General features: G+C 37.1%; 1 protein-coding gene and 1 long non-coding RNA gene across 3 annotated transcripts; both read left to right on the top strand.

Annotated features, from left to right (window-relative positions):
• The first annotated feature begins 818 nt into the window (after positions 1–818).
• LOC144420945 (uncharacterized) lies at positions 819–5,071 on the top strand. Of its 2 annotated transcripts, XR_013474798.1 has the most exons (5): positions 819–1,274; positions 2,232–2,345; positions 2,496–2,688; positions 3,435–3,593; positions 4,599–5,071. It is a non-coding gene; the product is annotated as an uncharacterized LOC144420945 (long non-coding RNA). The 2 variants fall into 2 exon arrangements; XR_013474797.1 differs by having other exon boundaries at positions 819–2,345.
• On the top strand, positions 5,065–10,250 carry LOC120348367 (uncharacterized). The gene is made up of 5 exons (XM_078110826.1): positions 5,065–6,870; positions 7,027–7,140; positions 7,834–8,036; positions 8,797–8,955; positions 9,953–10,250. The coding sequence occupies exons 1-3, from the start codon at positions 6,810–6,812 to the stop codon at positions 7,962–7,964; spliced, it is 306 nt and encodes a 101-aa protein (XP_077966952.1). The 5' UTR covers positions 5,065–6,809; the 3' UTR covers positions 7,965–8,036; positions 8,797–8,955; positions 9,953–10,250.
• The last annotated feature ends 1,796 nt before the right edge of the window (positions 10,251–12,046 follow it).

Raw genomic sequence — 12,046 nt, 5'->3', positions numbered from 1 at the left:
TTAATCCTGGACTTCAACTATAGATACGTCATGCTGTCATTGCTTGGTTCGTTTCAACCTGCTGCTTTTTAGAAATAGAAATAGCGTAATTTGGTGCACATTCGAATTATCTTGGTTGAATTTCGCTAATTATGACAAAAATATTACTATTGTAACTCGGGTTCTATAAATTAGGACAAAACGAGTTGGTACAACAATTTATACTCTGGCTCAGGGGTCACCAAACTACGGCCCGCGGGCCGGATCCGGCTCGCGGCGTCATTTTATCCGGCCCGCAATAACACGCAAAATGGCTAAATTTCTTTCCAAGGTAGATTTTCCCCGAGCATCGTCTTCCTTGTTTATTTCGTAACATTGGCCAATCAGCGAGATGCAAAAAAGTGACGTAATGATAGGCTTCTTCGCATCCGCTCAGACACCTTTGTTACCCTGACAGATATTCAGTCGTGGTTGTAAAGCGTAAACGAGAATATCGGTCAGAGACTGAAGACTTATCGGAGATCCCCCAAAACAGCGCTCTCACTCCATAGTGACACCTCGTGTCCCATCACTAATTAATTAATAACTCGCTAATTATACGACATAGTCTTTTCATGGTTAACTGAATATAGTTCGCCCACGGCGCTTTCGCTACGCATGAGCGATGCGTTGCTACGTCATCAGTTTGCTATATACTGAAGCTTATGGTAGAGGATTTCCTTTTAAATTTATTTGCGTATTTGGGATGGTTTTATTGATGGAAATAACTGAAAATATATACTGAGGCATTAGGATAAGGTAGGGGGTCGTGGCATCTGTCAGTCATCCCTGCGTTCCCAGATAGCACAACTACGTTGGGCCAACGTTATAATCCGCCGGCAACCGTTGTACGCGGTTTTACAACCATTTACCATGGTAAGGCCATGATTGGCCTTCAACGAAACACGCCGTCATGCTCCGATGGTTCGTATGAAAGTCCGTAATTATGCGAAGAAATGGGCGCGCGATTCGAATATAGCACATGAGGTAGCCATTCATTTTGGCGGTACTCGTAATCGATGTCCTGTTGCGAGGTTTTTGCCGTTGATGGGACAGTGAAATTGAACTTTTAATGCTTTCATAGTAAAATGGCGAAAGTAGAGATAGTTGTAACCGTGTAAGTTAATCTAATGGTACCGGTACCCTAAGTGCGTTGTCAGGTCACGGTTCATAAGGGTGATACGGTACCATACCGGTAAAAGTTACATATTTATCCCTGGACACCGTAGGTACCGGTAACGAAAGAACGAGATGAGGTAGATACGTTATCGTACTTGGTCTTTTGGAATTTTTTTGTTAAAATTTCTGAGGTTGCCATCTCTCATTTACCAGTATTCGTTATCGAGTACCGGTATTGGTCCTTCATCCCTGGATATGATTTTTTATATTTACTTTATTTGTCTAAGTGCTAACATTTTCGCAGCGCAAATCCAACCCGTTGGACGACTTAATCCAGTAATCTGAATAGTTGTACATTTGTGAACCTTCTGTCTGATGAATTTCAACAAATCTAAATACAGATCTCAATTGGCTGAAATCTAAAATATGTTTTAACAATTGCCACAATCAAACTGAAACTAAAATTTGATGTTTTTAGGTAAAAAATTGCTCAAGGATTATTGTTTTCCATTTTTGTTTTTGTAACACTTTAAATAAAATTTTGTTTCTAAGGTATAACTTTTTACGCCACACATGCGAGATGCGACATGGCCCGCCAGTCTAGATGCGCAAAATTTTTGCACGCAGTCCGAGACTTTGCCCAACCCTGCTCTAGTTCATATTTTCAGCTTTGTTGAGAAATAAATTACTGATTTCTGAATAATATTTTGTTTTAAATTTCAATAGAATTATATTGGGTATATTTATATAATTTATTTTCAATATGTATGCTATGTAAGCTTACCCAACCAACCTTAATTAAGTGTTATTATATTTTAAAGTGAATTGGAAAGTAGACCACTAGCAAAAAAGATTCGGGCGACTGGGCGAAGCCCATCTCTGTACAATGACTTCCAAATGTGCATGCAACTGTGCAATCCAGCGACTCTGAAAGCATGAAGTATTGTGCGACACATCCTTTACAAATATTTGAACATATTTGTGTAATATTCATTTTTTTCCGGTTATTCTTAATAATTATTACCGATTAGATATTCTGTCAAGTGTCAATATTACCATTGTAAGTTTAATGATATATACCATTTTTATAACAGGCCCTATGACAATGGACTGGAAAATTCACCTGCTCCAATTCCCTCTTTCACGCAATCATACACTGTGTCATTTCAAGCATCTCAATGTTTCAATGCGGACAATGCCCAAAACAGGTGTTTTTGTTTTATAGTTTGATGCTCCTTGCATATCTGTGCCATAAAATATCGCGCAATAGCTAGATATATCGGTTGAATAATTATCTAGTACAACATTTGAAAGACAATAATGTATTATACATTGGGTAACACTAACTTAATTTTCAGAGATCAAGCCATGCTCCAATCCAGTCCATGGAAAAATTGTTGGGACAGGCGGTAGAAACTCTGATGCTACAAGCTACGGCATCTGCAACTTTCGAACTGATTGTAGTGTGAACTCGGACATACCGGAATTGATGAAATTCATTGTCTGATTACATTTTGATCCAGAATACATTCAAGGATGAAAAAATGGTTTGTAAGTTGAATATTTTTATAAGCTGATTACGGACACTTTACGGCGATGGTTCCCAAACTTTTTTTTCCGCGACCACATTTTTTGTAAAATCACATACTACAGATACTTGCGACCCCACAACGAGAAAACATTAAAATTCAATTTATTCTATTCTGAATATTCTATTTAATCATTCTGATGAAAATCGACTGTAAGTTTGCGGGGCGTTGGTGTAACGTGGTTGTACTTAACTGTTTAGTTCGGTGGTTCCCAACCTTTTTACCCAGCGGCAAGGGGGCAAGCAAAATTAATTTAAAAGAGTTCGCTGACCGGTAACACATGCCATCGTATGAAGACCATGATGTAAAAATCTCTGAGATTCAGAATATTTGTTTAGTTTTAGTACAATGTTAAAATATTGCAGATTACTCCATAATTACTTCGAAAGCTAAACAGAACATGAAAGTGAAATAGGTGAAAATACCTTTGCTGGGTCTCATCTTATTGAGTGCCTTTTATTTTTTGTCGTTTTGTTTTTGTCTGCATGAAGCGCTTCGAAATAATGTATGAAATACAATTTGCCCCATAATTTGCTTCGTGTTCAAGGAAGATTATTTAAATGTCTTTATACGAATGCGATGTGGACAAATCACATATGTTTATATTTTAGAGTAGATACTCGCGATAATTAACATAGAGCTTTTGCAACGAATGGAAACCTTTTCATTAAATGTATTCTCATAATTGTGCTTATTTACTCATTCCAGATAAGATATTTGTCAAGTCTTGGAGGTTGCTCCAAGAAAGACTGGTTTGGAAAATCATGAGCTCGGTTATAACAAATTTACTCGCCCGCTCTTTCAACTGTGCAGGACGCGGTGGATATGAAGGAGTGAGTGGGACGCCCTTAGTTTCTGCTATTAAAGGTATGTAATATGTTTATCATATTGTACCACAATCTTTCTCTGCTCTACCCTCTTCTATTTTATAAGTATAAGATCATTTTGACTTCAAATCAGCTTAAGATAATTCATAAGGGAAATGAACAAAAATTGATTAAATAGAATCTGACAATCTGGAGTGAAAACAAAACCTTAATTAAGATTAAAGCGTAAAGAAATAAGGTTTTGCCAAAAAGATGCCTATCATGTTCATGAATTAAATTAAGTTACACACACACAACAACAACAGAGATATAATAAAATAAAAACAGGCGAGAAAATTTAGATAAGTTGGGTAGTGAACAGAATGTACTTGCCAGTTGCCACACCATTCATTTTTATCATTATGATTGTCAAATTGAATAATGATTTTGTAAACAACTGTGAACAGTAAAGAAATTGAATGTAGATTTTGTATACAAAAGTGAACAGTATAGAAAAATATTTATTAAGGAGATATCGCCAAGCTGATTATGGTTAGAGTCAAGTGCCAAATTGCCAATCCAATGTTGCCAGAGTTATAATGCATAATGACGAACAGTGGTTTTCAAACTTATTTGTATCATCGCTCCCTTACAGTACTTTTTACATTATCACCCCCCCCCCCCCTAGCACAAATTTATTGTAAATCAATTAAACAAATAGACTAATCATGGTGCATGTTGTTTCTAATAAGATAAATGAATTTCAACAAGAAATATTTGAAGACATTTTAGTCAGATAAAATCTCAAATCATCATTACTCTCCCCAACAAATATTCCCCTCAAAACATTGTCTACGCCCCCTTGCAGAATCAAGAATTTCTGTATTCTCAATTATTATTGTCTTGTCAATGTAAGCTTCACTCACACATTTGCGACTGCAGAAACTTGGCTTAAGATTCCTACTCTGAAAATTTGTTGGGATGCAGTCATTCAGACTAGGCTTTGAACTCTGATGCTGTAACTTGCTAATACTGCAATTTAACACAGAATTTTTATATTTTTCAGCTCTGGATGATCTGGCAACGAACTTCGATTAATTTTATTACATGTATACATATTTGTAAAATAAAGACATTTTGTTATATTTTGTTTTTTATTATATAAATAATGTTAGATTAGTGGGACATTTCTATGTAGTATAGATCCATACCCTGTCTGTACAACACATCGCCTAACTTGGCCCGACCATATGCCACGATTATATTACAACGTGTCGCCTACGTAGGCCCGGCCTTATGTCACGATTGTGTTACAACGTATCGCCCACATTGGACCGGCCATATTTCACGATTGTGTTACAACGTATCGCCTACGTTGGCCCGACCGTTTCCCACGGTTGCATTACAACGAAAGGACCGACGTTGGCCCAGCGGCCAAATCTTCGCTGGAACATGGTTGTTCGCCATTATTGGGCCGGTGGTTCGAACAACGTTCGGCCATGGTTGTTCCGACGTAGTTGTGCTATCTGGGTTGGTACCATACCGTAAGTTGTGGAAGTGGGGTCAGGGAGTAGGGGCATAGTAATTGAAAGTTTATACCAGAAATATAGCACAGTACTATGAATTTAGATATTCCCAGGGCCTACAGAAGTACCGGTACTGATACTGTATTTTTTCAGATTATCCGGTACCGTCCCAGATAGCACAACTACGTTGGGCCAACGTTTTAATCCGCCGGCAACCGTTGTACGCGGTTTTACCATAGCCAATGGCTCTGGTTTTACAACCATTTACCATGGTAAGGCCATGATTGGCCTTCAAGGAAACACGCCATTATGCGAAGAACTGGGCGCGCGATTCGAATATAGCACATGAGGTCGCCATTAATTTTGGCGGTACTCGTAATGGATAACCTGTTACGAGGTTTTTGCCTGGATGGGACAGTGACATTGAACTTTTAAGGCTTTCATAGTAGAATGGCGAAAGTAGAGATAGCCTAGTTGTAACCGTGTAAGTTAATCTCATGGTACCGGTACCCTAAGTGCGTTGTCAGGTCACGGTTCATAAGGGTGATAGGGTACGGTACCATACCGGTAAAAGTTACATATTTATCCCTGGACACCGTAGGTACCGGTAACGACAGAATGAGATGAGGTCCGATACCGTACGGTACTTGGTCTTTTGGCATTTTTTTGTTAAACTTTCTTAGGTTGCCATCTCTCATTTACCAGTATTCGTTACCGGTATCGAGTACCGGTACCTATGGTAGATACCGGTAAAAGTTACATATTTATCCCTGGACACCGTAGGTACCGGTAACAACAGAACGAGATGAGGTACCGTACTTGATCTTTAAACTTTTTTAGGTTGCCATCTCACATTTACCGTACCAGTATTCGTTACCGGTATCGAGTACGGTACCTGTACCTATGGTAGATACCGGTAAAAGTTACATATTTATCCCTGGACACCGTAGGTACCGGTAACGACAGAACGAGATGAGGTACCGTACGGTACGTTACCGTACTTGGTCTTTTGGCATTTTTTTGTTAAACTTTCTGAGGTTGCCATCTCTTATTTACCAGTATTCGTTACCGGTATCGATACCGGTATTGGTCCTTCATCCCTGGATATGATTTTTTATATTTACTTTATTTGTCTAAGTGCAAACATTTCCGCAGCCCAAATCCAACCCGTTGAACGACTTAATCCAGTAATCTGAATAGTTGTACATTTGTGAACCTTCTGTCTGATGAATTTCAACAAATGTAAATACAGATCTCAATTGGCTGAAATCTAAAATATGTTTTAACAATTGCCACAATCAAACTGAAACTAAAATTTGATGTTTTTGGGTAAAAAATAGCTCAAGGATTATTGTTTTCCCTTTTTGTTTTTGTAACAATTCAAATAAAATTTTGTTTCTAAAGTATAACTTTTTACGCCACACATGCAAGATGCGACATGGCCCACCAGTCTAGGTGCGCAAAATTTTTGCACGTGGTCCGAGAACTTTGCCCAACCCTGCTCTAGTTCATATTTTCAGCTTTGTTGAGAAATAAATTACTGATTTTTGAATAATATCTATTTTGTTTTAAAATTCAATAGAATTATATTGGGTAATCATATATATTTATATGATTTATTTTCAGTATGTATGCTATGAAAGCTTACCCAACCAACCTTAATTGAGTGTTATTATATTTTAAAGTGAATTGGAAAGTAGACCGCTAGCAAAAAAGATTCGGGCGATTGGGATGAAGCCCATCTCTGTACAATGACTGCCAAATGTGCATGCAACTGTGCAATGCCCAGCGACTCTGAAAGCATGAAGTATTGTACGAGTACGACACATCCTTTACAAATATTTGGACATATTTTGTGTAATATCCATTTTTTTCCGGTTATTCTAAATAATTATTACCGATTAGATATTCTGTCAAGTGTCAATATTACCATTGTAAGTTTAATGATATATACCATTTTTATAATAGGCCCTATGACAATGGACTGGAAAATTCACCTGCTTCAGTTCCCTCTTTCACAAAATCATACACTGTGTCATTTCAAGCATCTCAATGTTTCAATGCGGACAATGCCCAAAACAGGTGTTTTTGTTTTATAGTTTGATAGTAGCTCCTTGCATATCTGTGCCATAAAATATTGCACAATAGCTAGATATATCGGTTGAATAATTACCTAGTACAACATCATGTGGTTAATATCGTATTTTCCGGCGAATAAGCCGCTTTTCTAGACCCAAATTTTTGGCCTGATTTTGGGGGGGGGAGTCGTCTTATTAGGCGAGTATGATCATTTTCATTTTTTTGTCGCCTTATTATTGAATCCGGACAATAAAATACCTTCGGCGATAGTATCTCCCACGACCTCATCAGGTTAGTTTAAATAAATCGACATTCTCGTGCTGTGAATCTGAAATTTCAATGCTGTGATTATCATATTTGCATTATCATATATGGACTGAATATTACGCTACAAAAAAAAGTCATAGGCTATTTTAACCAATGCGCAAACGCGGCGACCGCTCGAAAGGCATTGCATGGTAATTTGAGATTCCCGACATTGATGCGATTTTACTACCCCGACTTATCGGCCGCTTATATGCAAAAACCCATTTTTTCAGGCTTAAAAACAGGCCTCGACTTATTCGCCGGAAAATACGGTAATTATTATTAATGAAAAAGTTCTATTCTGGTAATTAGTATAGGCCATTCGTTCACGTTTATCATCTGAAAGACAATCATGTACTATATATTGTGTAACACTAACTTGATTTTCAGAGATCAAGCCATGCTCCAATCCAGTCCATGGAAAAATTGTTGGGACAGGCGGTAGAAACTCTTATGCTACAAGCTACGGCATCTGCAACTTTCCACTGATTATAGTGAAAATTCGGACATACAGGAATTGATGAAATTCATAGTCAATTCATTGTCTGATTACATTTTGATCCAGAATACATTCAAGGATGAAAAAATGGCTCGTAAGTTGAATACTTTTATAGGCTGATTACATATACTTTACGGCGGTGGTTCCCAAACTTTTTTTTCCGCGACCCCAATTTTTGTAAAATCACAGACTACAGATACTTGCGACCCCACAACGAGAAAACATTAAAAATCAATTTATTCTATTTAATCATTCTGATGAAAATCGACTGTAAGTTTGCGGGGCATTGGTGTAACGTGGTTGTAATTAACTGTTTAGTTCAGTGGTTCCCAACCTTTTTACCCCAGCGGCCAGCGGGCAAGCAAAATTAATTTAAAAGAGTTCGCTGACCAGTAACACATGCCATCGTATGAAGACCACGATGTAAAAATCTCTGAGATTCAGAATATTTGTTTAGTTTTAGTACAATGTTAAAATATTGCAGATTACTCCATAATTAATTGGAAAGCTAAACAGAACATGAAAGTAAAATAGGTGAAAATACCTTTGCTGGGTCTCATCTTATTGAGTGCCTTTTATTTTTTGTCGTTTTGTTTTTGACTGCATGAAGCGCTTCGAATTTATGTATGACCCCATATTTTCGCTTCGTGTTCAAGGAAGATTATTTAAATGTCTAAATACGATCCGATTGCAATATTGAAATTGTTCACTTTTATACGAATGGGATGTGGACAAAACGCATATGTGTATATTTTAGAGTAGATACTCGCGATAATTAACATAGAGCTTTTGCAACGGATGGAAACCTACTCATTAGATGCATTCTTATAATTGTGCTTATTTACTCATTCCAGATAAGATATTTGTCAAGTCTCGGAGGTTGCTCCAAGAAAGACTGGATTGGAGAATCATGAGCTCAGTTATAACAAATTTACTCGCCCGCTCTTTCAACTGTGCAGGACGCGGTGGATAAGAAGGAGTGAGTGGGACGCCCTTAGTTTCTGCTATTAAAGGTACCGGTATGTAATATGTTTATCATATTGTACCACCATCTTTCTCTGCTCTACCCTCTTCTATTTTATAAGTATAAGATTATTTTGACTCCAAATCAGCTTAAGATAATTCATGAGGGAAATGAACAAAAATTGATTAAATAGAATCTGACAATCTGGAGTGAAAACAAAACCTTAATTAAGATTGAAGCGTAAAGGATATAAGGTTTTGCCAAAAAGATGCCTATCGTGTTCATGAATTAAATTAAGTTACACACACACAACAACAACAGAGATATAATAAAATAAAAACAGGCGAGAAAATTTAGATAAGTTTGGTACTAAACAAAATGTACTTGGCAGTTGCCACACCATTCATTTTTATCATTATGATTGTCAAATTGAATAATGATTTTGTAAACAACTGTGAACAGTATAGAAAAATATTTATTAAGGAGATATCGCCAAGCTGATTATGGTTAGAGTCAAGTGCCAAATTGACAATCCAATGTTGCCAGAGTTTGGTGCATAATGGCGAACAGTGGTTTTCGAACTTATTTGTATCATCGCTTCCTTACAGTACTTTTTACATTATCATCCTCCCCTAGCACAACAGCAAATGATGAAGTTACAAATAAATTTATTGTAAATCAATTAAACAAATAGACTACGGTAATCATGGTGCATGATGTTTCTGATAAGATAGATGAATTTCAACAAGGAATATTTGAAGACATTTTGGTCAGATAAAATCTCAAATCATCATTATTCCCTCCAACAAATCTTCCCCTCAAAACATTGTCTACGCCCCCCTTGCGGAATCAAGAATTTCTGTATTTCTCAATTATTATTGTCTTGTCAATGTAAGCTTCACTCACACATTTGCGACTGCAGAAACTTGGCTTAAGATTCCTACTCTGAAAATTTGTTGGGATGCAGTCATTCAGACTAGGCTTTAAACTCTGGTGCTGTAATTTGCTAATACTGCAATTTAACACAGAATTTTTATATTTTTCAGCTCTGGATGATCTGGCAACGAACTCCGATTAATTTTATTACATGTATACATATTTGTAAAATAACGACATTTTGTTATCTTTTGTTTTTTATTATATAAATAATGTTAGATTAGTGGGAAATTTCTATGTAGTATAGATCCATACCCTGTCTGTACAACACATCGCCTAACTTGGCCCGACCATGTGCCACGATTGTATTACAACGTGTCACCTACGTAGGCCCGGCCATATGTCACGATCGTGTTACAACGTATCGCCCACGTTGGACCGGCCATATTTCACGATTGTGTTACAACGTATCGCCTAACACAACGTATCGCCTACGTTGGCCCGACCGTTTGCCACGGTTGCATTACAGCGAAAGGACCGACGTTGGCCCAGCCGCCAAATCTTCGCTGGAACATGGTTGTTCGCCATTATTGGGCCGGTGGTTCGAACAACGTTCGGCCATGGTTGTTCCGACGTAGTTGTGCTATCTGGGGTATCAAATCAGCCCCTCAGCCTAAGATAAGGTTCGAATGTGCAGCTCTAAGATTTTGGAGTATCTATATTAAAAGAATGGATGGAGTGCTTCAGTCGCAATAAAAATTACTAGCTAATTATTGGTTAAATACTGAAGTACTGCTGTGTAGCAAAATCTCTTTTCAAGTCCCATGTTTTGGCAAACTCAGAAGCTGCAAATTTATTGAAAAACAAAGAAAAATGCCTGAAATAATTGTAAGTGAAAAAGAAGATCTGAAAATGGTCTGTTGTAATCTGTTTAAGTTTTTTCAAACCTCGATAATATCTAGCCAGAATGAGTTTCTTTTTAGTATATTTATTATTGCGAAAATAAGTTTGTAATACTACTAAACTGCATTTGTCATGCTGGTGAAACAGTTCTAACCTCGTATCCACTGATATATAGTAGCATATATATATATATTTTTCTCTCCATATATTATTATTCACCATCGCCTAATGCCGATAGAAATTTATTTGTATTCATGACTTAGGTATTAATTGACTTCAAAATTGCCTAATTACTGAAATACCAGAATATGTAATTCTGAGTCAGCTGTTACGAATCAAAGTAAACTAGTAAGCTATACTGAGATGCTGGAGTTTTTTTAGAATGAAAATTAACTTTGCTTGACACACCTTTTGATAAGTCGTTTTGGTCACCACACCTTTTAGTTTTAATAACCCGAAAGTCGAAGGGGTTCTTCAGTCATTTTTACTCGTATTTTACCTTCAATGCAGAATACTATTTAAATTCTCTATCGAAGCATATATTTATTTGCTGCATCAATTATTCGAAATGGCCACCAATACTGACACAGTGAATACTTGACACCAGACGTGATAGACGAGTTGATGCATACTAAAATGGATGGGGTAGGTGCAATAAAGGGTTGACTTCAGAACGGAGGAACTATCTCTATATCAGTTAAATCTGTACATGGTTTGATGGAGAGTATACATTCGGATGTACAGCTTTTGGCGTGAATACGTTAAAAGGGTGGATGGAGTGCTTTGATTGCAATAAAAATCGGGAGTTATTTGTTGGTCAGATACCAAAGTACTGTTGTAAAACAAAATATTTCTTCAACTTCCATGTTTTGACAGGCTCAGAAGCTGCAAATTTATCAAACGAAATTATAGAAAAAGTTGATAACAAAGAAAGAAGAAATGCCCGAAAAAATTGCGAGTGAAATACCTAGATCTGGAAATGATATCTTCCTTAGAGATGCAATTTTGTAAAAAAAATGAATTCCGCGGTAATCCAGAGAATGCCTGCCACACTTCTCAAGGATCGTTGATACCCCTCATGAACAAATGATCAGATTCACTTCCACTCTTGTGCCCATCTCCAGAATACTTGTTATTCATTCAGCGGTTCCATTACATTTGAACCCACGTACATTTGAATCCATGACAATTGCACCTGTATGCTATTGCACGTATGGAATTTTTTTTGTTTCACGGTTAGTTAAACCCATACTAACCCTAACCCATGGGTTTTAGCACCCGCATATAGATTGAACCCGTGGATATACGCATGGGTTCAAATGTACGGTCACCTCATTCAGCATATCTACATTAAATTTTCC

The sequence above is a fragment of the Styela clava genome, chromosome 1 (genome assembly GCF_964204865.1).
Source record: "Styela clava chromosome 1, kaStyClav1.hap1.2, whole genome shotgun sequence".
Lineage (NCBI taxonomy): Eukaryota > Metazoa > Chordata > Ascidiacea > Stolidobranchia > Styelidae > Styela > Styela clava.
This window is presented reverse-complemented; position numbering and strand designations above follow the sequence as displayed.

Bases quoted from the DNA above. Each gene is read 5' to 3' on its own strand.
- LOC120348367 (XM_078110826.1), top strand. From the start codon at position 6,810: ATGACTGCCAAATGTGCATGCAACTGTGCAATGCCCAGCGACTCTGAA. The intron at 6,871-7,026 runs GTACGAGTACGA...TTTTTATAATAG, and splicing joins CTCTGAAAGCATGAAGTATT to GCCCTATGACAATGGACTGG. The intron at 7,141-7,833 runs GTGTTTTTGTTT...CTTGATTTTCAG, and splicing joins GCGGACAATGCCCAAAACAG to AGATCAAGCCATGCTCCAAT.